At 42.9% G+C, this 21,090-nt stretch overlaps 1 protein-coding gene across 4 annotated transcripts in view; it reads right to left on the bottom strand.

Annotated features, from left to right (window-relative positions):
• The window catches only part of RFX3 (regulatory factor X3), a 690,714-nt gene that overhangs the window by 65,932 nt on the left and 603,692 nt on the right, over nucleotides 1-21,090 (bottom strand). For all 4 annotated transcript variants that reach the window (XM_085632944.1, XM_085632947.1, XM_085632945.1 and 1 more), the window contains 2 exons: nucleotides 14,685-14,839; nucleotides 9,489-9,586 (listed from right to left, as the gene is read on the bottom strand). In XM_085632944.1, coding sequence (XP_085489070.1) covers nucleotides 9,489-9,586; nucleotides 14,685-14,839 — 253 coding nt within the window. The remainder of the gene's footprint in view (nucleotides 1-9,488; nucleotides 9,587-14,684; nucleotides 14,840-21,090) is intronic.

Genomic DNA, 21,090 nt, shown 5'->3' with positions numbered 1-21,090 from the left:
CATCAATTTAACATAGGGAGCACTTGCACTGTGGCACTGGATAGCAGTGGCACAGTGCCCAAAGCATCTAACTAGCAGAAACATATAAAAAAACAGAGGAGACAACAGCAAAAAATGGAAGGGAGACTCAAGCCAATGGTACCAGGTCTAATAGCAACCAACCTCTGCTATGCACAGCTGTAGGTTGTAGGCCATGAGTAACCAGGGTGAATCACTGCAGAGAGTGGGCTGCCTAGCCTGGCTTGCCATGCAAAGCAATGGTTGGCCACCTGTGGAGCGTGGGGAGCAGATCCTGGCTGAAAGCGAGACCCTATAGCCAATACCTCATGCACAACCGAGTGCAGCATGTGTTTGCTACCTGCAGAGAGATGAGCAGAAGGTGTGGCCATAGGTAAGAATCAGGCCCTACAGCCAACTCCTGCTTCACATGGCTGAAGATCATGCACTGGGGAGAACAGCTGCCCACAGCAGGTGTGATATAGAGCCTGCAGACAGTTCCTGCTTTGTACAGTCAGGTGTAAACAGAAGGTGGGGTCCAAAAACAGTTCCATGTGGAATGTAATCAATAATAAAAAAAAAAATTCAATGAAAACAAAGAAACACTAAAAAACTAATATTACAGTGAAGAGATTATTAGCTGTGTTTAAAATATCATAAATTATTTAGAATGTTCAAAAAGCTCTTGTGATTCACTGAAAAAAGAACATTTAAAATGCAGTTATAAATACAAAATGAAAGCTAAAAGCCAATGCAAATCGCGAGCTATGGTTTGGTAAAATAACCATAATTTCCGCCCCCGTCATGGACTGCTTATGACCTCACATATTACATCACTCATGACATGAGTGGACTCAAGAGGCTTGATAATAGCAGTTTGTCAGTGAGTCTAACATCCTAGGAGAGAGGAACAGGTACTAAGGAGCCAGTACCATAACCATTACTGTGAACCAGAACTGCACATTTTTCCTCCCTTTTGTGCGTGTATTTCCTGTGAAACTCTGGAAGAGAGACTCTCAAAGAAAGGCATACTGCAGGCACTACATAAGACATAGAAGCACCTTCCACTTTTATACAATGGTGAAGCACAATTGTAAGAAACAAAAGCGGACAACCAAGATATACCGCTACTACGAGTAATACGTGAATGAGCGTTTTTTAGACAGTAAGAACCCCAGACCCTGATAAAAACAGGACAAGTGATCCATTCTCCCCTGATTACTTGAAGCATGGCGACACCAGCAAACAAGAGTTTCTGCAGGTCCGGTTATTTTCGTGATACATGCCACACTAACGTGAAACTTAGTTTATCGCCGAATCACGGCAAGCGTGATTCTCTGCACTGTATTAATTTCACCATTGTCCACATGGGTTTATCTACTGAGTTACCACGCCCCATTTCGTTTACACAGCTATATCTATTAATAACATGTTTCTTCCGAGGTACTCACTTATGCTTGAGGAACTACCGTTCTCCACCGCGTTCTCACTATCGGTTTGCTCGTATAATGTCTCATTCACATTTTTGATTTCTGATCCATTAATCACTTCACTAACTGTTTTGTATGATTTATTTTACTGAGGTTCACATAGCTTAGTTCGCCTTTCCATCACTCCCGTTATTATAATTATGTTAACGTTTTCATGAGTCCAGTCTTACATTTACAGTCTCTTATCATTGTTTTGTAGACATAATTTACTCTGATAAAGGGTTCTAACCGAAATGCATTGGGTTTGATGGACCATTGGGTTTGAGCCGTAATTCTTCAGAAGGACCTATTGTGAATTCCAAACCACTGTGGAATAAAACGTTACTTCTATGCCAACCTGTTGCTCATTAATCGAACAGAAGTGGATTAACCTCCTAGTTGGAGATTGGCTGTGCCACGCTTTTTACCCATTGTACTGTTAGGCTGATTGATCAGACAGGGATACCCTGGTCTCACGCATAACATATATTCAATGGTTCAAGCTCAGTTCACAACAAGGGTGTGAAAGTACCTTCCTTCCTGTATTTACTATGTACCCTACCTGGCCTCATTCTCCGACCATGTGGCTGTTTAAGCAAGCTTTTGGTTAACCTGAGTCCTCTCTCCTCTCCCTCCTGGTTGCCACAGCACCAAGATACCCTTGGGTGTAAGCTGTACTCTATAAGGTTTCATAGCATAATGTAGGTGGTCAATTATGAGTGTTCCCGTAAAAACAGAGATCAATAGAAACGACACTGTTTTAGGATGTTAGCAGGTTTAGCATTTTTACTTCAGTCTTTCAGATATTTCAGAGCAGGCACATAAAAATTAGGAAGCCACAACAGTTGAGTATGAGCAGGGTAGGGGTTTAAGGTCTAGAGGCAGATGACTGCTTAACGTTCCTCAAGTAAAGACAATTGGAGTAAATATGCTTCAAGACTGTATGAGCAAGATTATCGAACAAGCTATAGAATGACATTAGTAAAGCTGAGAATGTTATTGTTTCAAAGAATTTAAAATGCATGGTTGTGAACATAGTCCTCCATGGAACGAGTATTAGTGATTGGATACCACAAGGTTTGCTGGTGCTATACTAGTGATTTGACTATGATTAGAGCTGAGAAAGCAAAAGTACAGCTCAAAATCGTAAATTACCTATGTGTGCAAAACAAGCAGAAAATGGACAAAGCAATGGAGACTTGCAGTTTTTATCTGCTAACACAATGAGATGATGGACGGAGTGCTGAAACTTTTCAAACACTCACCCTCAGTCACATATCTGGGTTGAATCCATCATCATTCTTTAGCTCACTTTGCCACCCCAGTTCTGACACAGCTATATGCAAATCAGTCTTGACCCTGTGCCTCATGGGAACAGTCTAGCCCGAACTGCCAAGCCATGTCTTCCCTGGACCGGAAACAAGCATCCTGGGACCGGTTTCAGGCTAACAGCCCTCTTCAGCCAGGCTAGCTTGAATCCAGTGGCAAAGTGAGCAAGGGACCCACGTCTGGGCATACCCTGCCAACTTAGGCCGAACAAAGCAAACACAAGTAGATGATGGACGGAGTGCTGAAACTTTTCAAACACTCACCCCCAGTCACAGATCTGGGTTGAATCCATCATCATTTTTTAGCTCACTTTTGCCACCCCAGTTCTGACACAGCTATATGCAAATCAGTCTTGTCTGAACTGGGGTGGCGGAGTGAGCTAAAGAATGATGATGCATTACACCCAGATCAGTTGACTGTGGGTGAGTGCTTGCAATGTTCAACACTCCATCCATCATCCCCTTTGGTTTGCTTTGTTCGCCCTAAGTTGGCAGGGTATGCCCAGACGTGGGTCCCTTGCTCACTTTGCCACTGGATTCAAGCTAGCCTAGCTGATGATGGCTGATTAGCCAGAAACCGGTCCCAGGATGCTTGTTTCCGATCTAGGGAAGACATGGCATGGCAGTTCGGAGCTGTAGTGAGCTTTAAGCGCAAGTTTCAAGCGATGAATAGTGAACTGACCTTCTACGAAAATATCTTGCATATGTTTAATACCTACACTGTGCAATAATCAAATTGCCCCTGTGTCTTGTGTCACTGAGAGAAAAGCGAGATGTGCAAGCGGCATTGCTGGAGCATATAATGGCAGTTTAGCTGTTATTTTGCATATGGTCTGCCAGGCGGCAATGGTGGTATCCACCGTATTTATTTCATTGCGTGACGTGCCTCTGCATGTATGTGTGAGTATTCCGTCCAATGGTGTGGGGTGAGCGTCTCCGTCCTCTATCGCTACATGTGGTGTGAAGGCATGTGGGTTATGCCAATAATAGGCATATTTTGCCTGTGCGCATAAATATTATACATAGAGATCTGGGGCACAAAACCCCCCCTGTGAATAATCCAGAGTGAGTGTGTGCTAACTTACCCTAGCATGTTTTCCATTCCATATCAGCCGAAGCAGTTGGGTACGAATAGTGTGGAATAACTGTTTTGGTACTTTAATCGGAATATTATTAAAGAGGTAGAGAAATCGTGGTAACACGATCATTTTGATAATGGCGATGCGATCAGCCAAGGACAAGGGCAGCGAGGACCATCTATCAACCTGAGATTTCAAAGTTGTGCAGGCTGTTACATAATTTTCCCTTATTACAATTTCTGGATCTCGATGTACCCACACCCCTAAATATTTTACAGGATCTGCGGACCAGATCAGCGGATATTCCATTTGTGGAGGTGTGGTGATCATTGTCAGGGGAACAATTACTGATTTATCCCAATTTATTTGAAGTCCAGAGAATAAACCAAATCGGATATATTCCCATAATATGGGAGATAAATGTTTATGTGGCTCGCGTATAAAAAGCACCATGTCGTCAGCATATAAGGATATGCCAATGGGGCGGTGATTGAAATTAAGTGCTGATTCCCTATGACTCTGTCGGATTACGCAAGCTAGAGATTCAAGTGAGAGTGCAAATAATAGTGGTGATAAGGGGCAGCCCTGTCGAGTGCCTCTGCTAATGGACAGGGAAGCAGAAGTAAGGCCCCCCACTCTGACCCTTGCCGAAGGTTCAGTGTATAGAAGTTGCACCCAACGCATAAACATTGGCGGAAACCCCATACGTTTCAATACATAAAACATGTAACACCATTTGATGGAGTCAAATGCCTTAGCTGCATCCAACATTACCGCAGCGGCTGGTAGGTCCGGTGTCAAGACATGATACATTGCAAAAGCGTCCTTAAGTTATGGGACGATGGTATGAAGCCAGAATGATCTGGAAGCACCAGGCAGGTCATTAAAGGTTGTAGTCGTGTGGCCAATATTTTCGCTAGTATTTTTGCATCTAAATTAATTAATGACAGCGGGTGATAAGAGTCACAATGGGACGGGGATTTATCTTTTTGTAATAGAGTCATGATTAAGGCCTGTCGCAAGGGCAAGGGGAGAATACCCGTTTCATGGGCTTCAGCGTATACTTCTAATAGATAGGGCGTTAAAAGATCGGCGTATTCTTTGTAAAATTCCGCCATGAGTCTGTCCGGACCAGGGGCCTTTTTGTTTGGTAAAGATCGAATAGCTACCTTAATATCTTCTTCACCTATTGGTTGACTAAGATATTCCCTGTGGCCGTCCGCTAGCCAGGCACAAGCAATATCAGAAAAGTAGTCATCTAGCACTGCGTCAGCCGTAATTCCATGTGACGTATATAGTGTGGAATAACAAGATCTAAATTGTTCAACTATCCCCTGAGGTGTGTAGTGTTCTTTCCCCTGTGTGTCTACTACTTTCATTATGGGAGAATGTTCAGTTCGAAATTTAAGTTTAGCGGCCAGTTGACGACCGGGTCAACCTCCCTACAGTATGTTCGTGCGATACACCGACGTGAGTGATAACGGGTTTCGGTTTCTGCCGTGGCGTCATAGTCTAATAGTAATTATTTTATGCGCGCTAGTGTATTAGTGTCGGGATCGGCTATATAGTCACGTTCCAGTGCTGCTAACATATTTTCAATGGTAGAGAGCTGACCCCGAATGTCTCGCAGTATGCCAGCTTTAGTGCTGATGCACACTCCCCTCACAGTGACCTTAAAGGCATCCCATAGGGTGGCGACACTGTCCACTGTGCCCACATTGATTTCAAAGAATTGTGTTATTGCTAGCCTTATGGCATCATGGTATATAGGTTCTAGTAAGGCCTTGGCTCTGAATTGCCATGTGAACGGGTGGTGTATAGTTGTGGGTATGCGGATATTGAGCTTCACCGGGCTATGTATAAAAATCTCAGTTACCCAGTTGTTGCACTCTTCATTTAATAGCCAGTAATCCAATCTTGACCAAGTATTATATGCAGGTGTGATATGTGTGCCCATTCTCATGTCTTCGTTACGCAGACGCCATGTATCCACCAGCCCCATCTCTATCATAGCATCACAAATACACTGAGCGACTTTCACAGTGCGCGCGCCTTGTGGACTAGACCTGTCTTTAATAGGGTCCAAATGTGTATTTAAGTCTCCTCCCCATAGGATGGCTGCCTCCGGCCATGTGCGCAGCACCGTAAGCGTGCGAAGAAATACCTGTGGTTCATCTGATACGGGGCCATAAATATTAATGACAGTGGTACTAGTGTGTCCTAATCTCCCATGGACCATAGCGCAACGTCCGTCATCATCCACATATGTTTTGAGGGCCGTGAATTGCAGACCACGTTTAAACAAGACAAGAACCCCTTTTGCGTATGCTGAGTATGATGAGGCTAATTTATACCCAGCCCACTTAGTCGCAATTCTGACCTCTGATGATTTAGTCAGATGCATCTCCTGTAAAAGGGCTATCTGAACCACATGTTTATCTAGGTAAGCTAACACGTGGCTGATTTTTTTGGGGGTGTTAAGCCCCCTTACATTCCATGTCAAGCAGGTATAGTCAACGTGCATAGCTTAACGCAACCAGATTATGGGAACACAAATCACAAATAGGACTTCCATAGTCAAATGAGCAATTGTCCTACAAATCAGCATATAGGTACAGACTTGTTTCAAAGAACCTCCTGTTGCGTTCCAATACTTCATGTCCCATTTTCGATAATAACTGTTGACCACCATACGACGTATGTAAAAGAGAGCAGAATCAAAAATGCAAGTCATCTCCGTGTAATCCCTAGTAAACGTAATCTCATCATATGCATTTTTGTGATCACTTCGAGCAAGATTAACAAAAACAGTACAAATCCCCCACCCACTTCAGCACCCTAACTTTGCTAAAGCCATACCCAACTTCCCTAGTTATCCCCAATACAAGATACAACAGTAGTACAGTATTGAGGGGATTACCCATTTGGGGGGCATTGCAACACAACCAGCCTCCCCGGTGAGCAGGGGAGGTGGCCACTGAGTGTCCATATATAGCACTCGTGCCGTTGTGGTTTCTTATATTAAAGGCATGCATTCAGTGGTTCAGAACTTGCGTAGATAAAGGCTTTTATGTAACAAACATTCCGCAGTATAAAAAGGATACCATAACATCAACGGGTTTCAACGCTGCAGTGTCAATGCATTGGGCACTGAGAATAAGTTCAACGTGGCGCTGATCGTAGACCACGATGTTGGTCTAATCATCCTGCAGATCCACCCTCAGTGTATACTCAGGAGTGTTGTGGGAGTTCCCTCAGTCATCGACATCCAAAGTGGTGGGAGACGGTGTCTTCTTGCGACGCAGTGTTTTAGCGTAATCCAGTGCACGCTTGGGATTTGTGAATATCTTGGCCTTATCCTCGGTTCCAATGCAGAGACGTGCCGGGTATAGCATGGCGTAGGGGATCTTTTCTGCGAATAAAATGTTCTTGGTCGCCTGGAATTCTTTATGCGCTGCTTGCACTGTCGTCGTGAAATCAGGGTAGAAGGAGAATGCATTGCCTTGATAATTAACGTTATCTTTTTGCCTTACAGCTTTTAGTATAGCGTCTCTGTCTCTGTAATTGAGCAGGCGGGCAATGATTGGTCTGGGTGTGCTCCCGGAGGCGGCCGCGCCGCTAAGGAACGATGAGCCCTTTCCACAATAAACATACTGGATAGCGTGTCATCTCCACAGAGCTCACGGAACAGGTTTTCGACATACGTTTCTAAGCGCCCAACATTGGTCGATTCCGGAAGTCCCAAAACGCGTATATTATTGCACCTTGAGCGCGCTTCAAGATCCTCGTTCTTAGATTGAATGATCGCCAAGAGCTGTTCCATGTCGCATGTTTTTGTCTCAACTTTCTGTAGGCCATCCTCTGTGTTCGAGATTCGCTGTTCCGCTTCTCCGATACACAGACTCTGTTTGTCAAGTTTGGTGGAGATATTATCAATTCGGCCATTTAGAGCCTCCATATTCTCATTTATGGATTGTAGGCTCATGTGTATAGCAGCGAGGGACTTCTCCAGTGTAGTCGAGGCTGGGGTTGCACTGTCCAGTTCTGAGTCTGAGGCATGCTGGGTTTTACCAGACATGCGCAGTTCGAACGTGAGTCGCGGTTGATGCTTGTCCGGTTTACCCATGTTATGGCTGCCCCAGTACACTTGCTTTAGTAGAATTCTAGCTGGCAGCGAGTCAACCAACCAGGGGGACTCTCCACTATCTGCGAGCGGGTAAAACATGTCGTAGTAGTCACTCAGCGAAGATGAAATACCCCGCAATTTGTGCTTTCCGCTGTGCCAGAGACCAACCTGCGTGTGCCTGGTATGCACAGCACTATGGTGTTGTCACAGAAAAATGTATTCCCTTTTAGGCAAATAGCAATGTACATTGGATACAACAGCCTCGTGATAGCTATCCAAACAGCGATGATATCAACAGCACGACGTACAGGTCTAATGCCTTATGTGAGTGGTGGCTGAGAGTAATCAAGCTGTGATGTGCCAATTTTTGCTAGCAGGGTGGCGATCTCTGTCCCTCAAAGTTCAATCATTAACATAATTTACCTGGCAGCTTCAGTGAGCATTACTAATGTGGCTTCTATTTCTGAGTGCTCATGCCGAACAGCCGCAATTTGCCAAAACCGCACGTCGTTTCCACAGTGCAGCTACGCCGCTACTATACGAACAATCACTACGCCTTTGCAATTATCCTCCATTGTGCATTTCCCGTAGCGCTACGTCTCCCCCCACATCCGCGTCAGGCCTCGCAGTGCAGCCCGGAGTGCATACAGCTCACCTCAGTGCCCTCAGGATATGGCACATATAATGTCAGTCGCTGTCGGCAGGCTCCTCGTACGGCAACACAGCAAACGCCGTACTTCATATGCGATTAACCAGGGTTTCCTGGAATTCAGGATTCCACTGAGGCGGCGATCAGGAACACTGCGGCTAAATCGGTGCTTTCAGCAACCGGGGGCCGCCATATTGTCTCGAGTGCAGGGCCAGGCAGGATCGGCAATATACGCTGTGTTAAGGGTGTTCCCTGTTTCAAATTCCACCGCAGCTCAACCCAGCAGAGTCAGGGTAACACATTCTACATCGGAGCAGGGTCGATGGCTCTCAAGACTCAGGATTGTGGCAGGATTGTATCGGTGGCCGGCCGAACCGCGGTATTATGCGGCCATCTTGCCGTGCACCAAGCCACGCCCCTCAACCAAGGGAATACTTACAAACCATGCAGCACTTGTAGATATGTATGTTTAACTTGTATTTTACATTCCATGATGAGCTTCTCTGCTGTCCATTTGAATTATACTGGAAAGACACTTGGAAATAGATTCTACATTGCAGGGCATGACACACTGGTTTTCCCATTCCCCCTCTCAGACTGTTAGTGGAATGGAAACAGATACTTGCAGTAGCATAAAACCTCTTCAAATCAAATATTTGTTAAAAAAAAAATACATTCCGTTTATTTGAATTTGTTCAATGTTCCATTTGTCATCAAAAACTACTAAAACTTTTTGACAGCACCCACTGTCCCGTTATACTCCTCGCACCCTCTCTGATAACCCATTAACAATTTTCTCTACCAAGTTCCGCTCTAAAAAGTAACACATGGCTTACTTACCTTGGTTTGTATCATTCTCTGGGGAATATTGTTCATAGCATTTGAAAGCCAACCTTCAAGGCTTTTTGCAAAATTTCGAATGGCTTGGGTCAAGGCACCTAGTTATTGGAGAACAAAAAACAAAGGGTTAAATATCACAAAGTGCATGTCCTGCTAAAAGCAAAACCTCTGGACACACGACACGCACGTTCCACATCCATGAGTTCTACCAGGGCCCCAGCCTTAGAGGCAGATGGTATGTGGGGCAGAATGTCACATACTAACAACAAGAATTCTATTCTCAATTCTTCCTGCAGTCAAAGCATTACCCCAGAATGTGAACACTAGTGCAGGCCATTCCCATTGATTCAAACTAGTAAGGACATTACAAACATTTTCAAATTCCATTCAAACAAACACAAATCGACAACAGGCATGATTTCAACCCATTAATACCATACATAACAGAAACCCATACTTTAAAAAAGTAAAACATTTTCAAAACACTGACCAAATGTGCTAAGAAATTCATTAAGACCAGTCTTTTTTCCCAAAAAGTATTTTCATTCTCGTAAAGTATTACATCTGCCTTGAAAGTTTATGGAGTATGCAAGTTCAGCTAAAGTGGAATAAATACCATGCTACTCGCCTCTAAGGTCCATACTTTCTTAGAAGCAAGCTTTCTCCGTGTATTCTTGTAAGAACAGCCTCACGACACAGTACCAAGTCCTGTCTTCAACGGTACTGATGAACTCCTTATCACAGCACCTGATTGAAGTAGGCCATAAAATCATATAGCGCCCTGCAGCACAAGAATGCTGCATTTAGGTATTCTGAGATCCACCCCTTTGTCTTTCCACGGTGAACCCATCAGAGCATACAACATGGCTGGTTGTCCAATGACCATTCCTAGCGACTTTTCAATGCTACTCATCGGTAGAGTACTCCAGACTATACAGCATTGCTGGATGTATAAGACTTATTCCTATGAGTTGCTCTGCTGTTGCTCCTCTGTGGATCTCTAAGACAAATTCCGAATGGCCATTCCTTTGCCAATCCTGGAATTACTATATGATGGGTTGCTGCCAGCTGCTCATTAGTAGACTACTAAGAGCAAGTATGTCATGCCTGGTTTTGTAAAGTTCATTTTTATGGGTGTTCCCCGTCTGGCTTCACTCCTTAGGCATATACTATGGCTCATCGCATAATGCTGCCCATTTGTCACTCCACAGTAGACCAAGCAGGGCATATACAATGGCTAGTTCTATGCTGCCCATACCTCTGAGTTGCTCCTTGTTGCTCATGAGTAGAATCCTCAGACTCTATAGTGCAGCTGATTGTAGAATGTCTTTTCATCTGGGTTGCTCTGCTGATGCTCGAGTGGCCGACTCATCACACAGAATGGCTGGGTGTACAACAGTAGCGGCTGGTCCATACGGGCGCCAGGGCGGCGCCCCACCTGCTATTGCGGCGCCCCACCTGCTAACTGTCTGCAGTTCGGCAACGGAATGTAAGCAGACGAATTGAACAGCTTTCAATTTGTCTGTTTACATTTCCCGGGCCGGGCGGGTAAAACTGCGCATGCCAACGCACAGCGCATGCAGGGGAGACTGGGGCGAGCACTCTGAGCAGGAGTCCAGAAGATGGTGGTCTGACTGCGCATGTGAGTGAGGAGCGTGCAGGCCTCTGAATAGGATCCTGCTCGGGCGGTGACGCGTTTTACGCAAAGTCGCCCCATGCCCTATCAAATGCCAGGGTACAAAGTAAGGAAATAAGGGTCAGCCGCCTCCCGTCGCATCCAGTCTCCTGATTTGGCAGTTTAGTTGGAAAAGAAAAGAGCGGGGTTAGTTCCACCACACCACGTTGCAGAGGAGACGAGCGGAGCCGAAGGAGAATGGAGATGCCTGGTAAGTTAATTTTTTTATTGCAGGCTGCAAGGTGAATCCTCACTGTGTCAAAAGCATTTTACATGCGCTAAACAAAGTCCTTTAACGTTCACCTCCAAGGGCTGTGAGCAGCCCTGTAACATTTTCACAAACTTTGGCAATCAGCGTATACTAAGTGTTTTAAATAACATGCGTGCGGTGGGAGCAAAGCCTATTTGCATGCTTTGTTCTCTGTGTTTTGCCTCAATCTGTAACTCGGCCCTAAAACACACCTAGTAGTTGTCGAAAATGAAGGTTATGCTAAAATAAATGACCATAGTAACCATTGTTGTAGCAGGGCCGGAAGTCCTAAGGTGCCAATTAAACCCTGTCTATTGTTGTATTTTTTACTAATCTAACTGCTATAACGGTTCCTTGCCTGCACCGTGTCCCCTGGCATCCCTGCTATGCTTTTGCTGGACTGTTTACATGCTACGTTTGAAAAGAATCTTTATTTCGGTAAATGGTCTGAAGAAATCTGTCTGACTAATACTTCTGTTACTGTAAATGTGGCAAAACAGTGCAGAAATACAAGCCATTAAATACCTCTGGTTTATTACAAAGACAGCATAAACATGTAGCTGACTAGTTGATAGCTGTATTTCTCTACTATAAAAGGCAAGTATATTACTAACTTGTGCAAGAGTCTCTAGGTAGGTCAATAAAAGCTTAAAATATTCATATGAGTTGATATATACAGCGCACACTTAAAAAAAAAACACACTCCGTGTTACATAATAACAGTCAAACAAATTTGGTTGTATGATTTGGTCACATATTACATTTTATAGCCTAAAAATGAACTATACTTTAGTGCATCATGTACTTTCATCCATAATTGCGTGGAGTCTGCTTGGCGGTCAAGTTGTAAAATCATGACCTGTCCCAGGGAGGGCATCAAGTATAGAAGTAGGGTGCCAGTGGTATTATCTAGGGTAGAACACTACTACAGCGTGGGCGGAGGCATTCATCATGTCTGTAGTGGCTAATACAGAATCTGGTGGGAATGTAGTAAAACAAGGTTGAGCTAGGGCTCCATGTGTGAGATGGGCTGTTTTATCTTGTAGACCAGGATGGGCATCTTGGCAGGCTCCAGACACTGCCAAAGGCATTGAGAGCTTGTGATAAATGTGGCATGCCATGAGTTAGCAAAGTACTGGGATGAGTTTTAGCAATCTTTGGCCATGGATTTTTATTCCGGTCATGAATGAAAAAGATAAGTCTTTGTGTGTGGAGATTGCTGGTAATAATTTTGAAGGATTTTAATGAGAGCTGCATGCTGCGGAGGCTGCTTCAAACTATGTCAATTTATATGACCAAACTGCGAACAGAAAGTCCCCAAAGTGGGAGAACACTACTACTCAGTACTTAAGAATCCCTGTTCTCTTCAGCACTCTATCATCACTTCAAGTTGCATGTCGTTATGCTGCCAACAGTGACTATTTGCTTTTTATGTTGTGCGGTTTTTGCAAAATTGAAAATAAGACAATTAAAAAGAAATCCCTGATCTCCAGACTCCTCAAGACCCCTGGTGCAGCTATTGCTACCCATCATGCCTCAGAGAGTTGTGTCTGTAGTTAAAAAGCCATTTTGTTGTAAATTTAGTGAACTGGCACTGTGGGTTAAATACCTACAATCCTTCATCATTTCGTGGTAGATAGTCTGAATACTATTTGTTTACATAATAATACCAATTATTTGGTGCATAATCACATTTCAGGTTGTGGTATACATTACTATCCTTAAATGTTTGGTACGAAAGATGAATTGATCTTGAAATCTCAGAGAGCGGACATTGTGTTTCCTTATGTAAATGCCAAATAGCTAGAAATATGCAGCAACGGTTCCTGCATTCGGGCGTTGAGCCTCCGTGTTTCCTCTAATTTGTTTGAAAATGCCCCATTTGCCCACTCTTTTAAAAAAAAAATCAGAGGGAGAACCCCTCCGAACCACCCTTGTGGGGGTTGAGCTCACTCGCTACACTTGCACGCCACCAGGCACTCATCCAGAACTTTTACGCCCTACCACTTTAAAATGTCACCCGCCGCCCCTGGTGTACAATGCCATTCACATGCGCCGCTGAACTGCAGCTTCTTTACAGATTCCTAAGAACATTATATATGGTTGGCAGCATAACCTTTGCCGCTCCTGGATAGACATACAATGGGTTACTCCCTGCTGTACCTGGGTGGACCCCCTCAGACCCTGTTCCATGGCTAGATAAATAATGTCCACTCCTTTTGGTTGGTTCCTTCCACATCTGGGAGGACTTCTCAGCCATATACTACAGCATAACACTGTCCCCATGTTGCTCCACACGTAACACCATCAGAGCCTATAGTATGGTGGCTGTATAAAGCCCATTCTTACAGGATGCTCCATATTACACCTTGGTGGACATCAAAGGCATAGACAATGGCTGCTCTTCTAATGGTTGCTCCTTATGCTTCATGGGGAACCTGTATGAACATTTACTACAGTCAACTGCATAATACCCATTCCATTTGGTTGATCCCTCACACTCCTGAATGCACTTCTCACATCATATGCCCAGGCTGATTACATAATGATCATTCCAATGGATTGCTCATCGGCCACTCATGAGTGTCATGTCTGGGTATTTCTCATGCCCCTACTTAACATGGTTTACACTATGCACTAGAGAACAATCAAAAACTTGTCGTTATCTTGCGTGCTGCACCTTTTCTCTTAGATTTGTCCTATACCCATGAGTAGGTGCAGCACCATGCTTGCTACAACATGCTTTGCCCACTCTCTGCCACAGACACACAAAACAAAAGCACTTCCTGCATAGGCTACGCTGCACCTTCTATCCATCCATATTCTATTTCTCACTCCTTTACACTTCAATTTCCAAAGTAGTTGCTGCAACAAAACGTGTTAGGAGCATAACTTAAATCGCTGACCACAAAGGCCACATGACAGACACACTCTCTTCCATCTACAGCACATTGAGGAAAGTACTTCAGCGGATTATCAAGGGTATTAAGTGAGAGAGACACACTAGCAGACAATAATTCCACAGTTCTTCGACCTTTCTTCATGATCATCTAATATTAGGAAAGATAATGTCTACACAAAGTAGGATCGTTCGTAGTTATATTTTGCTATATGTATTGTCAATTACATTAAAGTTTCAGGGAGCGCAGAAAAAGAAGTGAAAGAAAAAGAAAAGTTATAAAAAAAAATTAAATAACAAAATAAGCCTTTGGTTATAGCTCTGCCCATGAAAAACGCATATCGTGAAAGATTATAAAATAAAACCACATACTAGGAATAGGTCTTAGGACATCAGGAATGAGAATTTCCACCAAAGCTTGGTACATCACATGGTCACAGTTACACATCCACTTCAAGATAGATTCGTTTTTGCAGAGAGCAATCAGTTTCACCGTCGGTAGTCGACTTTCGATTTCACTCAAATTGCTGCATGAAAAGAATTAGACAGTGAATTCGAAGTTATGAGTACATTGGAGGAAAAGCACTATTTTACACTGTTGAATTTTTTTCTGCTGAGAGCAATGGTGCACAATCACAAAGTCTGACTAGTAGAAAGACTCATTTAGGCCACAAATGAGCTAGCATTGACGGATCACCATCCTCAGATTCAACACCCTGATTCACGAGACTGAGTCTCATCTAAAGGACACACAGCAGCCTCACATCTGAGCTTGCTGTGAAAAGTCACAGCAGTGACATCAGAGGGGTGGTGGAAGAAGACCGCTGGCAGTCTAAAGGAACATATCTATCGAACACGACACACAGTAAAGGTAATACACTTGCTTGCAACTCACCCCCCTCTTCACATAACCATTACAGGAGCATCGGTAACAAATGATAAAGACGCATGCATACCTGTGTTAGATGATAACAACATTGGACCAATGCAATTTACAGTTAAATAGGCTTCTAGTGGACGGCCGCTCTGACCGATGCCACCATAGGAAAGTAATTTAAAGAGTACTTTTGACAGAGTGAAAGGCAAATTGCATAGATGGCAGCTCAGCAGTTTTCGTCTATCAGGAAATCAAAGTTTGCCCGTATAAAGTGTCAGGATTTGAGGAATTTATTCTCCTTGAGAACCGGTTGTATTTCAGCATTCACAATGCAGGCCATGGTATTCTGGATAACTGTAGCATGCTATGTTTTCTCACGGTAAATGGCATCACAGTTGGCAAGCGGATGGGTCCAAATTAAGAGAGTGCTGGAGCAGGTCTTGTTTCAACTACCCTTAATGGGTCGTTGATCCAGTGACACAGTACAAACAAGTATGAGCTGGTCAAAAGTAACAATTGTAAACTGTGCTCCACCAGCCCTAATGATGCTACAAAACAACCTGCACTCGCTACTCATTGTGAGTCTGAAGATGTAATCAGAAGAACTTGAGGCCTTGAGCCAAGAGCTCTTAAGGAGTGAACTGATAATGACTCATCCTAGATGCTGACTGGGTATCCTTTCAAGAAGGCCAATGGAAGTATGTCGTAGGGGCCCTTGCAGCATAGGATCTGTGGAAGGAAAGGTCCGTCCTACTGAACTCTTCTGGATGAGGTACAGTATGATCAATCCAGAATGCACACTCGTGAGGATATTTCCAAAGAAGGATCAGAGATGTCAATTATACCAGTTCCTTAGAGATAGAACTACTCATGTGCATTATGCAACCTAGCCAGATGTTATTGAAATAGGCTTCAAAACGGAGGCAAGACATATGCGGATTCCCAATTTCCCATATTGTGGTTAGCAGGAATGACTGGACATACAGAGATGTAGCTCAATGTTGCCATTTCAGCCAAGTGTTAGCCTTTTATAACCCGTCTCTAAAGAAGCATGTAGTTCAACTGCGTTGATGCTCAAGACATCGTCAATTCCTATAAGTCAGCTGTTTGCTTTGGCTATAGGACTTACACAGTTTTTTTGGTGCTTTGTAGTTGATCTCCAAGATAAATAGTACACCACCCTGATTGGGCTGGCTTGTCAACAGGCTTCACCAATACTGCCCCATAGGTTTCTGCCCCACTATCTAACAGACCTAGGAGGGACAGAAGCAAATGTTTTCAACATGAATCTTCTTTTTCACAATATGTGACCATGGCTTCCCAAGTAATAACCACGGTATCTTTCCCTTTTGACATACATCAGGGCTCATTATTTTCACCCATGCTGTTTACTTTACAAAGTAGGCTTATTGGACACCTTTGGTTTCCACTGACAATCTAGTTCACTGGAGTTACTATGTGGAATGACCAGAAAGCAGTTTAAGCTAAATCCTGACAAGACTGAATCCATATTCTAGACGGCAGGGCCTACATGCGTTCATCATCTAATTATTTAATGTGAGTTGGGGTTATCACAGTACCAGGGACAGACTAGGCTATCTCACATGTTTGTGGGAATGGGCATACCAAGTGTAGGCTGCACAAACTCGGTTCATCACAAGACCTGGAGTTATTAACCCATGCCTTTATCTTAAACCACATGGATCATAGTATACATGTGCATGTTGCTTTTATTCATGGAGAAAATTGTAAACTTGCTGCTGGATGGATGGTGAGACACTCCCTCTGTTTAATCATATTACTCACTCTCTCTGTAATCTCCACTTCTTCCGCTGATCTAAATGTGTTTGCTCATTGAGTGTATGAGCATATATAACCTGTTTCTTCCACTTGACTTTCATGATCTTATGTTTAAGTTGTTGAGTGCTGAAACCTAAGCTTTTCATATCTCTGCTTTTTGCACAAATATACAAACTGAATTCGAGGGAAGCCTGTATTTGCCTAAGGAATCTTAAAGGCTTGGCAGACTGGAAGTGACATTGAGCTTGTCCTCTGTAGCAGAAAACCGTTGCAAGCTTTGGCCAAAATCTAAACATAGCCCAAAATATTGGCAGAAACAGTAGGGACTGAAACTAGAGTGAATTTAGGACAACACCTCCCTGCTTTACACTACAAGAGGCCTAGGTCAGTGAGGAAGAGGTGAACCTTATTGGGGCTATCTCAAAGTATAATGGTTCCAAAACCCTGCCACATGTATGCTGGTAATTACTGAACTTTGGATGACGAAACCTGACAGAGGCATAAGATGAAGAGCTGCATAATGATTGTTATTTATAAGGGTCCTTCTCCTTTTGCAGCATTAACATATTCTAGATCCACATTCTGGACATCTATTGCAAAGCAGTGTTCCTACTTCATGGATGTGGGCTTGGCGACTGAGTGGTTACAGATGCTTTAGTGCTGTCTGACCAGTTGATGCTTATTGCCTTGCCTAACATCAAAACAGCAGTGTTTAGTGAATTAACATACAAAGCATAAAGTTGCAATTTTACATCGATAAAGTCAAAGATGCAGCTTTCTCTCTTTTTTTATACAAGAGGTACAGCTTATACATAGTTCAAACTGTAATTATTACTCAATAAAAAAACAATAATGTAATAAATGTAATGATCTAAATTCATATCAACCAACGTAAGCATTACGACTTCCTTTTTCAATATCATGCTTACAGTGCTATATTTCGCAAAAACAAAAACAGAGCTCCAATGAAGTGCAAATGTCGCCTAAAGTGCATAATTGAACAACCCGATAGCTACAGCAACCTAACTGAGTAACTTGCAGCCTGGTATATTAAAGTGCCCATGGTGCCCGTCAGTGCTCATCAAACTAGGATGTTGCCATACTCCTGAAACATGTCAACATTCAACCAGCAGTCTCCCAAATGGCCATATATGAGCGCATACCCAGTTTCTTATTGTAATGCAAAAATACAGAAGAGAAGTGTAAAAAAAAAGCATAAAGAGAGCTCTGCTAAAGTGCAGATATAGCCTAAAGTGCTTGATTTATGCACCACACGTAGCCGCAGCAACCTAATTAATTCCCCTACAGCCGGGTATAATAAAGTGCCAAAAATATTTATTGGTACTTTTCAACCTGTAATGTTGCCATACCCCTGTGCTGCGTGGACATCCAACCAATAGTCTACCAAGTGGCCATATGTGAGAGCATACTAAATTTCTTCCTCTGAGACAAAAATACCAATATTTTTCTGAAACGTGCGGTTTTATTGAGCTGAATATGGTACAAAAGCTCCTTTTCGCAGACTATCTTTAACCTATTGGACCATTTTAAAAAAGTAGGACCAACAGGATACTTGCAGTGTTTAGTAACAACCGATCAGGATACCACCTTTTAGATACAAATAAATTGTGCACCTTCTTTCCCATACTAGGAATCAGCACCAATGCCACTAAGTGCCAAGAAGGGCGATGGTTCAACCTACTGACGTACTCTAACCGAAATACAAGTAAAAAGCTGTGTCCAATTGTCTTCCAAAACCACACATGACCAAAAGAAATGTTCCCAGTCCTCTTGTTGGTCACATGTGGGGCATTTCCCACTTATCGCCCGGAACTTTTTATTTAAATCCAACAGGTGTGTAGTACAGTATCCAGCCATTGTAAAACACCATCCTGTGAAAATTAGCCCCTCTAAATAGAGAGAACCCAAAGCTGAAATACTTTTGCCAGCTATCCCCGTCCATACTAACACCCGTGCGGCACCTCTATTTAGCAGAGATTCCCTCAATAACTTGAGCATGATCATGGTCAAATTCCTTGTACCATGAGCTAAGGGAGTCCTTAGCCTGATCTGCTGCGAACAACTTCCTAACTAGTGCTTCTGATTGGTTTTAATATCTACCAGAGATAAGGACATTAAAAACAGAAACAAACTGATTATACAAAAACCTATACAATGCAGATGGGGAGAGACAGTGTTTTTCACCAGATTGGATAATATGATGGACGTCGTTTGTCTGAGGGAATATGAACATTTTACAACTGCTTAAGTCACAAGACGGCCTGGCTCTCCCTAACCTTAGGCAATATTATTGGGCATCCTTTGCATTACAGATGAGGAGATTCTCAGTGCAATTTTCCAGATTTGATGATTTTGTTATGTTATATATGCTGAAGAGTTATAGGTTTATCAGTCTTTCCGATTCCATTAAAGAACCTAAAGAACCGAGAAAGGTGAGATATATGACCCTGCTGGTGCTTTGGTACACTCAGCACCAACTGTCTACAAAATATAAAATCCCTCCACTTCATGCCTAAACATCCCTGACTAGCTGCAAACATTTATTTCCTTGTTTTTCCAGGGATATTATTAACTGATGGTGGGCCATCCAGATTAATAAAGTAGGTAATTTTATCGTAGGTACAAGAATTAAGTTCTTGGAACAATGCTGCGTTCTTTCTAATGCAAGGTACCCATAGTCAAGTGTGCAGTGTCTTTCTTGTCAAAAACAATGGCAGGGTTTGTGACCACACTAAACGGACAATGGCCACATGGGACACAAACATTTGCTAAGGTTTCCTGGTGATTCACTCTCCTTCAATGTAATACCCAAGAGCTCAGCTTACATCAAGCATATATAAAACTCTTTCTGCTGATGAATTAAGGTCTTTAAAGAAAGAGGCATTTTTGTTATCTGGTCAACATAAAACATGGACCGAACTCTGAGTATAAAATAGTGGATAAATACCGAAGACAATCTTGTCTTGTTGAATGACCACATATGGTGCCACATTGTGAGTGCTGTAGTTCTCTCAATTTATATAGGTTCCACATTGGTGGGTAAACATGCTTGAGTGCCTCTAAAGTAGCAAGTATGGCTATCATCCTAAAGGGAGAGGGTTTTTTCCAAGTCCTATAATAGTACGACAAAAGTGTCAAGTAGACCCGCAACGAATGGATAACTCAACCGGTGATCTAAGAATTGTACAAAATATTGAAGAATATCCTGCATTAGGCAGAAAATAGCACTATCTGTTTTTGAATACAGCACTAGGCAAAGCGTTTCACTTGCTGCATATCAATATGGCGTAGTTGTTCTTCTATCTCACTGATGAGGTCAATACCCCTTTAAGGTAGGAGTAAGAACCCTGTTCTAGAACAGTTATTCTTAACCTTTTGACTTCTCTGAACCGCCACTTAATCATTACTGGAATCCTGAAAATCCCACTGAGTCATTATTGGAAGCCAGGGACCCTAGCCTAAACAATTTTGATTATTCGAGCCACAAAACAATACACTCATGATGAAATATTTTATTTAATTCACACACAATTATTTTAAAAAAGCAATTTTAATTGAAAGGTTGAAGATTTTCTAAATTCCATTAAAGCAACCCATTGTTCATGCCATATTCTGCCTGGTGCAATTTCACTGTCCCACAAATCAATTTGAGGATACCAATTTAACTTTAGACTTCTATTTTAAATTTCTTGACATTTACAGAATGTTTTAACATTTTCAATTTTAAATGTTTCTTCTTCTTTTCTAACATTATTAAGTTTTCTAAGGAGTTGTAGGCTGCCCGGAGTATGCTTCGAGGACCCCCGGGCTCCCCCAACAACAGACTTGACTGGTTGGCAGCATTTGAACATTTCTGTTGCGGCAGCCATTACAAAATGACAGGCACAAAAGTCTGCATCCTGATCACTAAAATCAAGGGGGTGCATAAAGGAAGACGGCAGAATCCGTTGCCATTCCGAGCCACTAAGTTCAGTGAGCAAGGGTCTGGGAGGCTGAACTGGCCCTGGCACATTCTTAGGACTTGTGGACATATTAACAGTTTCATATTGTGAAATTTTCATGAAACCTATACATGAGGGG

The sequence above is a fragment of the Triturus cristatus genome, chromosome 2_1 (assembly GCF_964204655.1).
Source record: "Triturus cristatus chromosome 2_1, aTriCri1.1, whole genome shotgun sequence".
Taxonomy (NCBI): domain Eukaryota; kingdom Metazoa; phylum Chordata; class Amphibia; order Caudata; family Salamandridae; genus Triturus; species Triturus cristatus.
The sequence above is the reverse complement of the archived record's forward strand: the minus strand, read 5'-3'. Positions and strand labels throughout refer to the sequence as shown.